Source organism: Gobius niger (assembly GCF_951799975.1).
Source record: "Gobius niger genome assembly, chromosome: 20".
NCBI classification, from domain to species: Eukaryota; Metazoa; Chordata; class Actinopteri; order Gobiiformes; family Gobiidae; genus Gobius; species Gobius niger.
The window spans coordinates 16,605,432-16,622,165 of record NC_136871.1 but is presented as its reverse complement, the minus strand read 5'-3'; the positions used below and the strand labels follow the sequence as shown (position 1 = coordinate 16,622,165).

The following is a 16,734-nucleotide window of genomic DNA, read 5'->3' as shown; positions in this document are numbered from 1 at the left end:
ATTGCCCCCTCCCACAATCATATTCTGAATCGTCGATTTGACTCAACCACAGGCTATGATCAAATGGTGCGTATCGTATGTGCCCTTGGCTTGTTACACAAAGAGGCCAGAGTCAAGAAGAATGAAGGATGAAAGGAGATAGTCGGTACCTCCATCTGGTCCTGATTGAACCCAGCTTTTGTACATCTTTACCGTCTAGAAGCCACCTCCCAACTAGCTAAGATGCAGCATACTGTATGTCTCTGACTCTTCAAACATCAAAACATCCTGAGTCAGGGACAATGGCGCACACAACAGTACGCAGAACATATTGATATACGTTGGTGGCTACGCTTTATGATTCTTACCTGCTTATAAACGGGGATTATTACAACACACAACTTTAAAAGGCAACACCACACGATCCTCCAAAAACTTTTCTTTTGTTGATCTAGAAGGTACACAGTCATAGCCTCACTGAAAATACTGCAGAGTTTGATACCTTGCATGGGTCTTGTGGTGGCTCTGGGCTTGTGTTTACTCCATAGGCTTGGGGCGGGCTCCTCTTCGCAGCAGGTTAGGAAGATGTGTCCACATGGATATCCCAGAGAGAGGTGGCTGTCACAGCTCAGGCCCTCCTGCCGCATTCGTAGACCCAGGGCACAACAACTGCAGCACACCTGTCCACACAAAACTCAAGGGTTAGAAAGCCAGTTTTATTTCAGCGAATCCCTTCCCTCAGTTAGGAATACCACATAGAATCCATAGTGTACACTTTATTATACTTGGATCCTCTGTGGAAAAGATGCACATGCCCATGGTGCCCACCTCATGCGTGTGCAGACAGCTGAAGATGAAGGTGATGAGTTCAGACAACACTCCAGCGTCATGGAAGGTTCATAGGCTCTAAGGTTGAGATTGTGGCTATACTTATCAACCTGTTGTTACTCAAGTCTACATCAGTTTATCTTATCAGTCTTAATGTGTGTAATAAGCACACATCAAGACAAAGAAGCACAAAGAAGAAGTATTTGTTTTGCATTGTGCAAATGGCATGAATGAAGTTGAAAATGAGAAAGATGGTGCCAAAAGATGGTGATCTGGAACAAGTTTTCACCTCCCAGCCTGCTGACATTTACAATGGACCCTTCCCCGGCCAAAGCATTCTTTCTGGCCATTTTCCAAGCCAATTTTCTGAATAAATCATGTCTCATTTGTGATCCAGAGCACGAGAAATGAAATAATTAGATGAATCTCTCTTTATAGTGTGTGTAATACTGAAACTTTGGCAACAACTTTGTTTAAACTGAGGTGTCTCTTGTAAATCTCTTGAAAATGTTCTTGTCTTTTAAATCTTAGTTTGTTAAGGAGCATTTTTGACGCAGAATTCAGAAATTAAATGATAAATATACAGTAAGACTAACTATTAACATAGTTATTATTTAAATGATGATGGTAAGAGTTTTACTTGCACTTATGCCTCAAGTATTTTATAGTCATTTTGACTGTTTTAAACCAGGTCCTTTTGAACACACGTTAATTAAATAAACTATAAAAGTAATGTACAGCATCGGCAGGTGATCATGGCTGGTTAGGACTTGCCTGGTATGTATCGTCGGGACACAGGGCTTCTTGGTCTACACCACAGGGGCTCCCAGCTCTGGCAGCAGTCAGACCAGACTCACAGTGGGCCTCCCGCACTGAGCTCAAGCAGCACTGCTTCTGAGCTATACTGCAAGAAATAAACACTGTACTGAGTATGAACTAGTATGACAAGACTCAAGGGGATGCTAATAGTAGGTGAGTCTTATAGCAACACATAATAATAAATCTAATTAATGCACAAATAAATCAGATGCTCCTTACAAATCTACGCACCGTCATGGAGGCCAAACAACTCCCCTTGGAGTTTACTTTTCCCCTCAGGCCTCACTTTGGGCACTCCTGTCTCTATTACTAGTATTTAGTGTCTCTGCTTACATACCTGCATATAGATGTCTTGTCATTGCTCAGGAATGGCATATCAACACAGTGGTCCTTCTGTGTGGCCCACTTCTGCCCAGCGACACAGCAGCTCTGCACCAGGGCATCATCTGCCCCACCTGCGGACATATTCACACCACTGTAAATCTACTGCAGAGCAGGCTGGAGCAGCGCACACAAACACACACTGAGCTCCAGCAAATCTCCAAGGCGCCTTCAACATTTCATCACATTCTCCAGAGGTAAACTCAACACCAGACACAGAGGGACTTTTATGAGGAAACTTTTTTTTTATCCAGTCAGAATGACCAACAGTGGAAGGAGCAGTATGGGATATGCATCAGGCTTAGATCGCTGCTTACCCAGATGCCTCTCCTGGGCTGTGGAAAAAAAAGACTGATCTTGACAAATTGCTTGAAACAGAGGATGAATAGTAATATATCTGGATTTACTTCAAAAGCAAACGGATTATAATTGTCTTTGACTCTAAGTGCAAGATCAACGTCTGTGCCCTCATTCATGTCTGTGGATAAATTATGGTTAATTATGAATAGTAAAATAAAGCATTATGGTTAAAAGTTGTGGCTCTAAATAATTGTCTATATAAATCATTATGGGTCATGCTTTACATCTAAAGTTAAGGTGTATTTTATTGTCCCTGTAGAGAAATTTGTCTTCTGCATTCAACCCGTACTTTGATGCCGCTGGGGCAGGGACCCATCTCCAGATGAGGAGTCAGGCTGGTGGTCAGATACCTGGTTGGAGGATTGACCTTTTGTGCATGTCCACACAGAAAGGCCTGCACAGTCATGGAATCGAACCCAGGACCTTCTTGCTGTGAGAAAAAAGCGCTAACCGCTTAGCCACCAATGCTTTAATCAATCTGTTTCAGATAATCTATTAAGATGAAAAAGATTGTCTCCTGAACAAGCGTTCACAAGCAGAGATTTTCCAGGTTGATAAAATAACAGATCAAGTGCAGCTTGTAATTCTGTAAAACCTGATGAGTCACTTGCTCAAAGTCCTCCATGATCTGCTGTTCTAATTGACAGAATTGTAAAGGCTTCAAACCGTCTTATCCCATTTGTTGAAGAAGCGTTAAGTCGTTCAAAGGGAGTTATTTGTGGAACTGGCAACACTTTTGAACACAACTTTGGTTTATTGAAATGATGATAGTTCGTAGCTGAGGTAATTTTCTAGGATTCACTTCATACTTGGTGCTGGTAAGCTACTTCTGTAGCAGCTGCCCATCTGCAACCCTTATCACCACCCTCTCATTCACACAGGCAAGGTGGGTGATGTGTCTCGCCCAAGGACACAGTGACAGTCAGTCAATGTTTTAAGACGACAAACTTTACATCCGAGTCAAAGTGGCCCCAAGTTGACAATTCTGGTTGAAACTTTCTTTAATGCTCTGCAATGGCTCAGCACATTTGCCACTGAATGTACAGTAGCTATATGAGCTACAAAGCCGTCTCAGCCCGCTGCTTTCATCCACACATTACTCTGCTTGCACCCGCCTGCTACAGTATAAGACTCAACCTTCCTTAGCTTTTTTATTTCTCTCTCATCCTCCCAGCTGTGAAAAGAAGAAAAAAGAAGCTTTGTTTCATCCAATTTAAGAACACAAACCTAATTTATGTCAATCACAATACGTAGTATTGCAAAGACGGAAACACGGTTGCCGCATTAAACTACAGCACGCAGCTTCCTGTTTGAACTTTACTCCTCTATGAATCACAGACCCGTTGCGGAATTAGCTGCACATGGTTTTCGCTCAGATGAGATTTAACGGCGTGCTTTATTCCCTTTATGTGAACTACTTTGTTTTCATCTCAATAAGCCTAAACTATGCTAATCTCATGCAGCACAGTGTACATTCAGAAGTACGACGTTTATGTCCCACTTCGCAACCCTACCAACTTCATTCTGCTCTCTCATCTGCATAATTCATAATAAGAATTCTCTGTGATAGAAGTTGTGAGAAAACACTTAGAAGTAATAACGCCTTTGTCTTTTGTTCCCAATGGCAAAGTTTTTTCTTCTTCAGTGTGAAATGGAAGAATGAGGAAGATCAACATTAAACTGGCTTTGATCTGTGTCTATAGTTGATGTGTCTGTATTTTAATAGCTGACATACAGCGCTTTGTGATTTGGGCTTCAAATACAGTAAAAGGGCTTGAGCTCAGATTAAAGCCATACAGGAAGAATCAGTCATGTGGAATATACAGCCACATAAACTCACTTTTAGAGAGGAACCAGAAAGGAGGGTGGAAGAGGAGGAGGGTTAATGTGAGGGAGAGAGAGTGTATTTACAGTATATAATGCCAATACTGACAGAAAAATGTAAAAATCTTGAAGGCGGTGTTTGATGTGTAAAAGCAGAAAACTTAACCAAACATATGCCAAGACAGCAGTGAGACAGTCGATACATTTTCACCTGCACAGCATCCCAAATAAGGGTGGGCAATCTAGCAAAAGAAGAAAGAAAAAACAATTCTCTATTTTTCTAGTAGTGAGGCTTTATGTTTCACAGCCTCACTACTATGAGGCTGTGCATTGAGTTACCAATGCGTGGCATAAAGAAACATGCCTAGCCATGAGCATGTGTCTGTATGTAGAATAAGCAAAGTACTGCATTAAACAGAAAAGACCAGAAACATGGTATGACAATCAAATTTGACCAGTCCCACTGACGTGTAAGTATCTCTATTACGGAGGGGGCTCTATTGTAATTCTCTCTGTATTCTTAAATTAAATGTTTATTCTACAAAGCTTAAGAGGAGATACTTTTAGTAAACTGGTCAGATATTAGTGTTCGAGTAATCACTCCACAGCTGCACACATACAGCGAGAACCAGATGTTTAAATACACTTAAAAATGATACATTTAATTTTTTCCCTCATTGTCTGACAGGAAACCTGAATTAATTTTTAATTTTTTAGGTCAATTAGAAATTATTTCTATTTGCTAAATGCCAGAAACATGCCAGATTGAATTTTTTAGAAAGGTTTTTGCTACCTTTTACAAAGTCAGAGGTTTGGTTCATCCTGGTGCAATTTCAAGACACAAGGTTCAGGTTAATTGGTTCAAACAATGATGGAAATGACCAGTCATCATCCAGATTAGAAAGAAGGTTCTGTGTCCCAGAGATGAACGGGCTGTGGTCTGAAATGTGAATATCAACCCAAGAAAAAAATGCAAAAGAAGAAAAGATGTTGGCTGAAACTGGTGAAACAAGTACTGTGCCAACATGAACTGAGAGGGTACTCTCTGCCAGGAAGAAGCCCTTACTCCAAAAGTAGTTTGGAGTTTGCATTTTTTGGCCACAATTACCATGGTCACTTTTGGAGGAAAAAGGGGGAATCTTGCAAGACAACAGCAACACCATTCCAACTGTGAAATACAGGGGTGGCAGCATCATGCAGTGGGGTTGTTTTGCTGGTGTCCAAATGGACAATGACCCAAAGCAAATTGCCAAACTGGTTACAAAGTGGCTTAAGGATAACAAAGTCAATGTTTTGAAGTGGTCATCACAAAGTCCTGATCTCAATCCAGTTGAAAATTTATGGGCAGAGCTGAAAGGCATGTGCATGCAAGGTGGCCTACACATTTGGCTCAGTTACACCAATTCTGTTAGGAGGAATGGACCAAAACTCCTGCCAACTATTGTGAGAAGCTTGAGGGAGGAAATCCAGTTTAAAGGCAATGCTACCAAATATTAATGAAAATGATTAGCAAATAAAAAAGATGTTTAAAATTCTACATCCATCCATCCACCCATTTTTTCCCACTTTTTCCGGGGCCAAGTCATGGAGGCAGCAGTCTGAGCAGACTTCCCAATCCACGCAGACCTCCTCCAGCTGTTCTGGGGGGACCCCGAGGGGACACCAGGCCAGCTCAGAGATTAAGAACCAGATCTTGTGCCTGGCGCATGGGGTGTGCAGGCTCTTGCGAATTTAGATTTTCCAAGTGCTCTGCGCCTTTGCCACTTACGAGAAGGCGCCCCCAATTCATTTTCTCGTTTACATGGCGCTGCCTTGTTTTTCAAACTAAAAACTTTATTAACCCATCGTGAGCTAAACATGTCTCGATAGAGAAAGAGCTACAGCCGTCCGCTGTGGTGCGGATTGGCACTCGCTTGGCCGTAAACGCGAAACAAAACAAATGCACATGTTCTCTCCCCACAAACCCTCTCCCTCCCCTTCCCAGCTGCGGAGTAGATCTGGTTGGAGGAAAAAGTGTGTCTCCACCCCACGTACTTCCCACTTAAATACGCTAAGTCTAGAAGCTGCAAGATGTTACTCTATAGTATGTGTTTTGAAACACAAGATTGGGCCCATAGTCCCTCCAGCGTGTCCTCTGTCTTCCACGATTCACCTTATTCCAGAGGCTCGCATGGGCGCCGGAGAAGTCCAGGTCAATTAGCTCACATAGGTCAATTCAATTGACCTGAAAAAAGAAATTCTGGTTTCATGTCAGACAGTGAGAAAAAGAACGCAAATGTGTCTTTTTATAAAGTGTATGTAAACATCTGGTTCTCACTGTAGATAAGTCCAGTATTTGTCTACAACAATAAAACTGATATTTTTATCCCCAAAACAATGCTTAGGAAGATAACTGTATCTCTGACAGCCAAACTCAGAAACCTTCCTGATAAAGCCTAAGTCCGGTATCTGCAATCTTCAGCGCTGAAAGAAGTGGCTCATTCAGAACATGCACTACTTTTTATTCTCTCCAAAGGCTCATTCAAGTGATCTAAACTGTGTCGGGGTGTTTAAATCTAAAGGTCTGATTTTGTGTCTTTTATGTGCATTTAACTATTTAACATAAAATATATTATAATGTAAACTTTTCAAGACACAATCTTAAGATGTGTCTTGACAAACTTGTAAAACATGTCATAATAATGAAGTGGAACATAATATACATAAAATTACTTGTTTATCTGGTGGGACATTTCTATAAACCCACACATGTAAACACTCTACTGTGGCCCAGCTTCAACTAATTTCCATCTTGTCTTGTCTCTTACATACAAGCTTGCAGCCCCTGGTTCCCATCCTCATTAACCAGGCTCCACCTTGTTTGGCTTCTGCGATCAGATGAAATCACAATCGTTTCTCAAGGTGGTATGGCTGCAAATTACGAAATGAAATCATGTTTTCTGAATAACAAAGCTTGTAAATAGACCTCATATCCCCCTGTTTTCTCTCACTGTCTTTGACCTGAGCTACGGTGATGTTCCAGGTCTGACGACACGTGAAGCCCTGCAGTGAGAACACCTCAGCTCATTAGTCAGTCTGGACTAACAGAGGCCTGTCTGCTGCCCCTCAGACACAAGTCATGGCACATCTGCGCCACATCTGGACACCCGCTCACATCCTCTCAAACACTGGCCCTTGACGTATCAACGCAACAATAAACTATGAATTTATTGATACATAACAGTCTGTGTGAATTGGATTGTTAGCCCTCAGACAACGGCGGTACTCTCGTGAAATTGTCTGTAAAGTGAGCGCATCTGGCCTTGTGCATGAGGTCAAAGACATTGCATGATACAAATTTTACAATTGCTTGTTTTTTCTCGCTTATTTCTATTGATTTTGTGTGGCTATCTGTTGGCCCAGAAACTACAGAATCTGTTTTAAGTTGTCAGAGGGAAATCAAAGGAAACCCACTCAGACGCAGGAAAACATGCACATTCTCTAAAGGCCTCAGGGCTTCAGGGAATAGAACCTGGGGCCCTCTTGCTGTGAGGCGAATGTGATTTAGGACTTTAGTTAATACTATATCTATGTGATTAATTAATTTCCAATACTTTATTCCTTTCAATTTTAATCATTGAAGTTCTTTCACCATTTCATAACAATTGACTGCACTACAGAAAGTTGTCGCCGTCTCTAAGTCTCCCCTTAATCCACAGATGTGAGAACAGCTGTTTGTGACATTCAAGACAGGAGATTTTATTTAGACATGTGTTTCCAATTAATCACAGACAAACCCACAAGCATAAACTTTAACTGCTATCCATGTTCGACAGATCTTAACAATACAATGAAGGCAAAAGCAAAGAGACTAAAAGCCTGCTTTAGGTCTCCAAAGGGACGCCAGTGAACTAAACTTGGTGCTATTCAGTTGATGGATGAGGTGTTTGTTTTTGTGGGTGAATGCACGGACCCCGCCTGCACTCTCACAACCCGAGCAGCTTTACAATGCAGAACACAAACAGCATCGTGGCCAGTGCTTCAGAACAATGTGCGGAGGCTAATTGTCACAGTCAGCATTCATTAGTTTGTTCCTCAGCGACAGGGAACATCACCAGGAGAGAGTTTGGTTTGGTGTGGCTCAGACTGGAAAAGCACGGTCTGACTACAAATTCCTCCATAGCATGTAGCATGGCATGTGAAAAGGTGGAAAGGAAAATGGCCATGAGAAGTCTGAGAGGCTGTGTTAATTTTGACCAAATATGTTTTAGTCTTTAGACGAAAATGTCTAAGATTTAGTCAAATAGTTCAATTTTAGTCAAGTTTTAGTCGACTGCGATTGATAATTTTAGTTGGCTGAAACTGAAATCAATTTAGTCATGGTCATGGTCATGGACATTACCCTAAACAATGTAACACAGAGCATGCACAGTTGTTAATAGTCCTCCTATACTTCTCTTATTGTCCCAGTTACTCACAAAAGCCCTCAGCAGGTGTAATGTTTCCGTCAGACCTCGAAGACCTGCACATCCTCACATCGTCGCAACAGCAGAATCCACAAGGATTCACTTTCACTGCCAACTCCCAATTAGTGGCTTCCTGTCTGTCGGACACCTGACTCCCCTCTGCTCAGCATCACACCCATCACAGCTATTCCAATTTGATGAATACCTTGCTGAAAATCATCTGCTTGGAAACTCAGGTCTACGTTTGCTACATTTGCCACACAATTTGACCTTTCCATTTCTGCTCACGGCAAACTCTCTTTTTAGTCCATTAAGTCCATCAGCTTTCATATGCACATTATACAATCAAACACGAAGCACAATTTTTCTGCGATTTGTTGATTCAGGAAATGGAAGGTTAATTGTAATGGTTACAGAACTGATTAAAGTCACTATGCAGCTGGTGCCCTTCTTTCTGCTCTATAAAAACAAAACAAAAACAAAACAAAACAAAAAGATGTTAAACTTACTGAGATTAGCCACATCAACTGCAGATGACAAAATAATCATCATGCCCAAATCAAGCACTAATTACTCAATTTCTAAATACAAACATTGGCCAAACTGTTGTCTAATTTTGATAACACATTATAAACAAGTGCTGCCAGCTCATTTGAGTTGTATCGACAGAAAGTATTACACAATAATCATGGTGCTATCCATATCTGCAATGAGATAAGTGTTAATGAGAAAAGGGTCAGTCTTAAAATACTTATTATTGGCAAGAGAAAATAAATCAATGCTAATGTGACAATATTAGGTTTAGTTGCTCTCAGCCCGTCTGCTGTGGGCGCTGTTAGTGCGCTACTATTAAAAGCAATAACTATTAAATAGTTTTTCAATGCTCATTCTATAGCAGCTAATTTAGCACTCCCTTGCTTGGATCTTGGCTGGGAGCAGTGCACTCAGTCCACTACACTTAGCTAAATATTGACCCATAAAAAGTACACTGAGTATATCTGGAACTCAATAAATATACTGTGATGAATATAAAATGTGCACTATAGTGATTCATGGGATTCACCTGTCTGAGCTGGGTGAAAAGCATGTACAAAGTAGTTTAAAAGTCAAACATGTACAAATAATTGCATCTGTATTTTTAAATGAGGGTTCATTACTTTTGTCACGGCATCAATAGATTAGATTTGGTATTGATCGAGCTGAAGCTTACCTTCGCTCAGCATATGATTTACATAATCTCTTAATGTCAATGATGAAATAAAGATGAATAGCCCATGAAACAGGCCTCGACTGACGTCACGCTTCAGAATCTCTCTGCTATCACTTCCACCACGTGTTATCTAAAGCGCTCTCGCTCACTGTAGATAATGTAATTCTGCTTAAGAGTTAAATGTTAGCCACCTATAATCTAGAGTTTAGAAGTGTTTTTACATGTTTTAACCTTATCTTGGATAGGGTCCACAGTCCTTGGAAAGAAACTGCAAATAAGACTATGGATGAACATGTGGCCGCCATTGAGCATAAATATCCTTAGTTTCAAACAAAGTGAACTGAAGTCCCTTAATGTTTGCCACTAAATATCTTCTTGGTCAGTTTTTGGACGTGCAGATTGTGCAAAGCATATTCAACAACCGATCTGCCAGGGACAGGGGTGTGACTAGCATTTTCATGCACCTCTCAGGGGACTGTCTGGGCCCTTGAATCGGCTACACATATAATTCAGATGGGCTCATCTCAGGAAAGCAGATGCAGATAAACGATTAAAACTATTGTATCTTTGGGCTAATATGTCCTAAACACATAACACACAAGCAGGTTCTAAAGCAGAAGGAACTTCTGAACACAATAAAAGGAGAGCCTTTGTAATGCTGTCAATTGAAAGAAGAACTAAGTAACTTGTTTACCTAAATAAATCATTTTCGTAGTTCCTCTGGGGGTAATACAAGTGTTGATTAACACTTGCAACCAGGGTTGCCAGGTCTGAGCAGACAAACCCGCCCAAAAATATCTGAAAAAACGCGGACACCCGCAGTCATACATTGTTTACTCGTTAACAGAGCCCATGTGCTCCTGTGTTGATGAGAAACCGCCCCCATCTCCCTCATGTATAGAAAAAGCAGCTCACAGAGCCTTGCATTTGAGATTTCGTCATTAGAAATAGTGATTTTTATTAAAAAAAAAAAAAAAAGATAGAAATAGCCAATTTTACTTTGAAAACAACAAGGCAAAAAAACGCGGTTTATCCGCAGACCTGGCAACCCTGCTTGCAACTTTCCCTGCACTGGGTTGAAAACATCAGTATTTATTCTCACGGACAATTCATGAGTAAATAAACACAACAAGCTACGACACCAGTAGTAGTAGCGCTTATGGCCTCTAGGGGCATGAGCTACTTAGTTCTGCTATGATCCAAATCGGTTTAGGGAAGCTGTCTAGGGCAGGTAGGCTGCAGTCTGAATGGTTCAAACATAAATTAAATATGCATAAATGGAACAACAGACTCCTATTCAACCGGAAAATATGTTTAAATTAAATATAGGCCTATGTTTAAAAGTTCAAAAAGTAGGTTGTTGCATAATGGGAAAACCTGGTTCTGACTGGTGCATACTGCCATTGTGTCCATGGGCTTTGGATGGTTGAAGGGGTATCAAGTATTAAGTTGTGAATTTACAACAATATACAAGTGAGCATTTTTGAATATATTGTTTGTAACTACAGAGAGAGACGACGCAACAGCTAACACAGCAGCTCACAAGACAAGAAATGCAACAGAGCCAGGTTTATGAAAGAGCGGTTTTCACAGATAGAACACTTGTTCTCGCCTGCATGCTCTGCTGCTGCTACTATCCTCAGCCATTGACTCCAATAAACTCCACTATCAGGTGTGTGTCGAGGACCTGATCCCCTCCTGCCTCCCTGTCGCCTGTCTGAGGAGCTGAAGCGTTACTATCTGTGGAAACACATCTGGGACAAAAGCAGCGAGCCATAGTAACTGATAACTCCGCAGTCTGTACATTCTCAACCAGACTGTTCAGCTCAAGTGAAACAATAACTTAGCGCATCTCTCTTGATGATCAGAACATTTACAGCACTGTTTATCAAAGAAAACAGATATTTCTATGAAGCTAAAAATGCATAGCTCAGAAAAACGTCCACATGAACATACAGTTTATAATCAGGCTTTCTCTTCCATATGGCATCCTCTTAAAGATTTTCACCCAGACACATACGATACAATATTATGATTTAGAGAGCTCGGACATAATGAGGAAAGTGTACAGTACAGAAACAGATGTGTTACTTCTGCTGTTTTCTATGACGCTTGTCGAAGGGGAAATTTGTATTTTTACACAAAGCAGACACCGCATTGCTTTGACTGTGACTTTTCAGCAAAGTAAACCATATTATTGTAGCCGAGGTTCTCAAATGTGAATAGATTCAGGGACTAAGTACTTTCTTTCTTCAACAGATATAATGCCAGGGCGTCTGTTCCTTGAATTTACACATGTTTCACATCACAGCCTGAGCAGTATTAATACAACATGCAGATGGATTATGTCTCATTACCTCAGAACTAATCGGTGACCACAATCTGCAGGTATGAGCAATTACAGTTTTTGTGAACTGATATATATTGTTGCCTTCTATTAGCACCTTTACCAGCTTTGGAATAATTTAGAACAACGAAAGCAAATGAGGTAAGAGCTCGGCAGGATTTATGAATGGTCTAACTTTTCTGTATGTCTCCTTTGGGAGCTCTAGGATAACATGCAGTAAAACGTCTTGCTCAGACAGTGGGATGTGGTCCACTTCTTGCTGTTGACATTCCTTAAGAGCAGAATTTATTTCCTCTTTCAGATATTCTGTCAACCTGCCCGGCCATTTAGGACAACCGGCGGAAAAGAGCCCTTGTTTAAACAGGAGAATTATGAGATACAATGCAAGTTTCACCATTCTGTTGTAAAGTAAAGATAATCATAGTATCTACTCCTCTGACAACAACATTTAATGCCCTCCTTCATTGCAAACATAAAACTCATCTGTGCCTCCAAAAGGGATGTTAGTTGATCTTTACTCAGAAAGAAGCATTAAAATGATTAGTGACATAAGATTTCAATAGGCCTAAACTATCGCACACAAAGTGTTAACAATTCACTTGTCACTTACCTTCAACTTTGCTATATAAACCAAATTGGTCAGCAGCCTCTTGTTCAGTTGTTGCTTTCTGTAGGTCATCCTGTTCCGTTTTGTCCCTGGCCTTTTGGTGGGTCTTGTTAAGGTCTTGCTTCAGACGTAACAGCGGCTTGGCAGTCGTGGTCATATAAGCTGGTGTTGTTGTTTGGCTGGTAGTGGTAGAATGTGGAGTGTCTTCTTTGTAAGTTGGAGTGACATTTCTGCTCTCAGGTTCTATCTGGCTATTGTCCAGTTTGACTGGCTTAACATCGTAAAGTACGTTGTAGTCCTGATACCCGGTATTGTTCTGCAAAGGTACTATATCTTCCCCCTCGTCGTAGTCTTCCTCGCCAAACAGCTCCGTGAGATCTGAAGCTGGAGTTTCCTCTGTGTTTGGAATTGGGGTTTTCAAAGAGTACTGTAGAGGATTTTGTCCATCGAAAAGATTACGTCTGTTATCTTGACCTTGACTAGCATTGATCTGATTTACCAAAGAGCCTCCCAAAGAGTCTTGCCTTTCTGAACTTTCTTGAAGATGAACTGAGTTGTCCAAGCGTGGTTCCTCTACTTTTTTATCACTGTCCAGATCTGTCTTTAGTGGAAGAACAAAACTGCCAAAATGTTTATGTGCATTTAGCGGGTACTTGAAATCTGCCAATTCAGCAATTGTAGGATTCTTTGAAAGTTTCCAAGAAGAGGTCGCTTCTTCGAGGTACTGTGGCACAGCAGTACTTTCTTCTGAATATAGTGGTCTCTCTGTAGGCAACGCAGACTCTGTGGGATAGTTGTGAACTCCGTAATGCTCTTTAAGTTCTAACTTGTTGGTGTGCTCTCCATTTTGCGGCACCAAGTTGTTGACTTTGTTGAATGAGCCAGACTCGGTAGCAAAGACCAAAGAATGAGGGTAGGTGTCTGGAAAGTCAGTTGGTCCATAATCATAGTCCTCAAGGTCTTCATGGCCCATGACAGGTGCTTTGAAAAGAGGCAGATTCCCCTCAGAGGTGGGGTGATCTGGTGTGGGGAACTGCTGGTCAAACTTGTAGGGATGGTTGTTGAGGTGAACTTTTGACTCATCCAGAGGTGGTCCAGCAAGCCTTGGTTTATGGACTTGCTTTGGATCACAGTCTGGCACAGGGTAGCACATAGGTTTCCCACCTTCATTGGGGCAGTGGCAAGCCAGGCAAGGGTTGGTGTGAAAAGAGTGTCCTGCCTCAAACTTTTGCCCATTGTGAATGCAGCCAACCCGCTCACACTGCATGCATCCATCCACAGGCTCAGACACTTCAATGCAGTTGGGGGGCATTTCAGGGCAACTAATGAAATGGCAGCTGATCCTGCCACCTCCTTCTGGACACGAACACTCAGTACTTCCATAATCTACGAAGTAAGAGTCTCCCTCTGGCACTTTCCCAAACTCAAATCCAGCATTGAGACAGTCATAGTATTGGTATCCTTCACAAGAGCAGCCTTTTTGTTTGCAAGAAGCACAACAAGCCCCCTTTTCAAGAGTTTCCTCAATGCAGTTTTCCAAGAGAGGGCAGACTATGCCAGTACAGTCTTGGCAATTCAATCCAGAAAGAGAAAAATAAAAAGCAAACATACACTTGAGGAACAGTGAGAAATTGGCCATTGCATCAGGTAAATGTAGAAGTCTGGAATCCAAAACATTAAGCTGTCTTCAATGATCGTGGCACGCTAAATCCATGATTTACCTGGAAGACAGAAGAAAGCAGACACCGAGAATTTATACTTCCTAATATATGCAGACCAACATCTGGCTTCAACATTAAACTCATTGAGTCAAGTTTTTTTCAACCTTGAACTAGAGCTGGCCAACATTAAGACAGGTCCTCATTACCATTAACTGCAGCATTCAGGTATTTTGAATCATTATGTAGTTTTGGAAAAATAAATAATATCAAAATAATAGACTTTGGAATGTGGCCAATTCTTAAAGGCTTCTGGAGTATTTCAAAATCAATCATCATGATGCAACCATCTGGTCTAAATGCTAAATAAGAATCAATGTATTCTTAGGATTTTTGTATCCTGTTCATTTGACGTAATTTGGAAGGAAAAAAAAGGTGTTGTTAAAGAAAAAACAGCATAAAAATACAAGTTCAGGGTTCAACAACACAATCATGGAACTGACTTATTTGTTGTAGCCATGCTTTTAGATTAACACACATTGTATACTGTATTTTGAATACATTTTTTCCAACTTTACGTAAGCTTACAGTTAAATCCAATGAGAACCACAATGCATTTACTGTATGAAATTCAACAGGGGACATTGACATTTTCACTCTGTAAATGTTTAAACTTTCTCATTTCCTGAACCAGCCCCACATGGGGACTGTAACCCTGGATTGCTCCCTGTCTTTGTCACAAGCTCAGCAAAAGAAGGGTGGACTCAGCCAGTCAAAGTGACATGTACCTTAAAGAACGCAAACTACAGCTCTGGAGTTTGGCGTGAGGTGAACTGGTGAGGGATGGGGTTTCCTGTGTTCCTCTCAGCTGATGCTGCTATGCTTTTGTACACATGGCAAAAGCCTGGAGCGCTACAACATGAGGCTACTTTACCATTTTCCTTTTGGCTGTTTTATGTTACAGCAATCATGTCCCTAATGTGAAGTGATTAGCATGTTAATGTGTGCGTTTCTTCATTCATCTTGATCACGTTAGCTTAACACTTGTTGCAGTAAAACAAGTTAAACTAAAACCAATGTGTCAGTACAATTCTTGAACCATTTCCCCCCCTGTAAAAAATCAAAACAGAACTTACCAAATTCTCTCCTTGGGTTCCAGTTCAAACAAAGTAATCCAACTTTAAAACACTGATTACAGATACGTTTTTCCTCAATGTCAAACAGTGGGCCAAAGCTGGTTTTAATAATGTAAACCTCTCAAAAGGAAAAGTAGCCACTCCTTTCTGCTTCTACTTGTAAAGTCCTGATGTGAGAAGTGATGTTTTGGGGGCTGCTGCCTGTCAGTGTTGTGAGGCTCAAAAGTGGGAGCCTTTTGTCTCAAGTAGAGCAGCAGTGATGCAGAGGCAGGCGGGGGCAGGCAAAAGTCCGGGGGAGGGAGGGAGGGAGGGAGGAGGGAGCCCAAAGTTTCCCCAGACTGGCTGGAGGAAATCCCATCAGGAAGGACACTCCATAGACTACAGGCAGCCAGTAGAAAAAGGTCATAGGCTATAAGACTGTCCCAGCAGGTAGTTTAAGAGCTGGCATAGATGTCATGTTTGTAGAATGTTTTGAGAGCTATCAACAGATTCAAAACACAAAGAATAAGTTAATGATGCGAGGATTAAGCCAGAAATAAATGGTTCAGTTACACATCAGTTATATCGATTAGCAAACTCATGATTTAAAAGTCAGGGGGTTGCAAATAGACAGTAAATGTGCAATCAAAGACAGGATAGATTGCAAACAAATAAATAGTAAATAGAGGTATCATATACATATAAAGAATAAAGATTTAACCATTATATAAAATGTAGAGTATCAAGATGTCAGCATTGGCAGTACAAAGTTTACATTTATAGTGCAGGTGGTTGATAAAGTGACGCTGATACAGAGATAGTAATAATAATAATAATGCATCGAAACGCTTTTCTGGCCACTCAAAGACGCTTTACATTGCATTATTCGTTCACACTGCACTCGGTGGTGGTAAGCTACTATTGTATCGTTTCGGGGGTCTCCCTTCATCAGTGTCAGGACAGACACTGATGAAGGGAGACCCGCGAAACGTCTGACCGGCTATAAAAGTTAATCCTGACTAGAAGTGCTGTCCTTTCTTTCATCAATATATATTATTCCTAGGAATTTGCACCCAATCAAAGAGCAAGTTGTGAGTTGAGCGCGTTGTTTGCTCATCGTTTAAGCTTCTATTGTAGCCACAGCTGCCCTGGGGTAGACTG

The 16,734-nt window shown here is 41.1% G+C and overlaps 1 protein-coding gene across 1 annotated transcript in view; it reads right to left on the bottom strand.

Annotated features, from left to right (window-relative positions):
* The window catches only part of fbln2 (fibulin 2), a 32,797-nt gene extending 17,157 nt beyond the window's left edge, over positions 1-15,640 (bottom strand). Inside the window, exons 1-5 of the mRNA XM_079578975.1 lie at positions 15,595-15,640; positions 12,804-14,521; positions 1,964-2,081; positions 1,582-1,711; positions 482-659 (exon numbers count right to left, since the gene is read on the bottom strand). Of these exons, the coding sequence (XP_079435101.1) occupies positions 482-659; positions 1,582-1,711; positions 1,964-2,081; positions 12,804-14,439 (2,062 nt within the window). The 5' untranslated portion in view covers positions 14,440-14,521; positions 15,595-15,640. The remainder of the gene's footprint in view (positions 1-481; positions 660-1,581; positions 1,712-1,963; positions 2,082-12,803; positions 14,522-15,594) is intronic.
* Between the last annotated feature and the right edge of the window lie 1,094 nt (positions 15,641-16,734).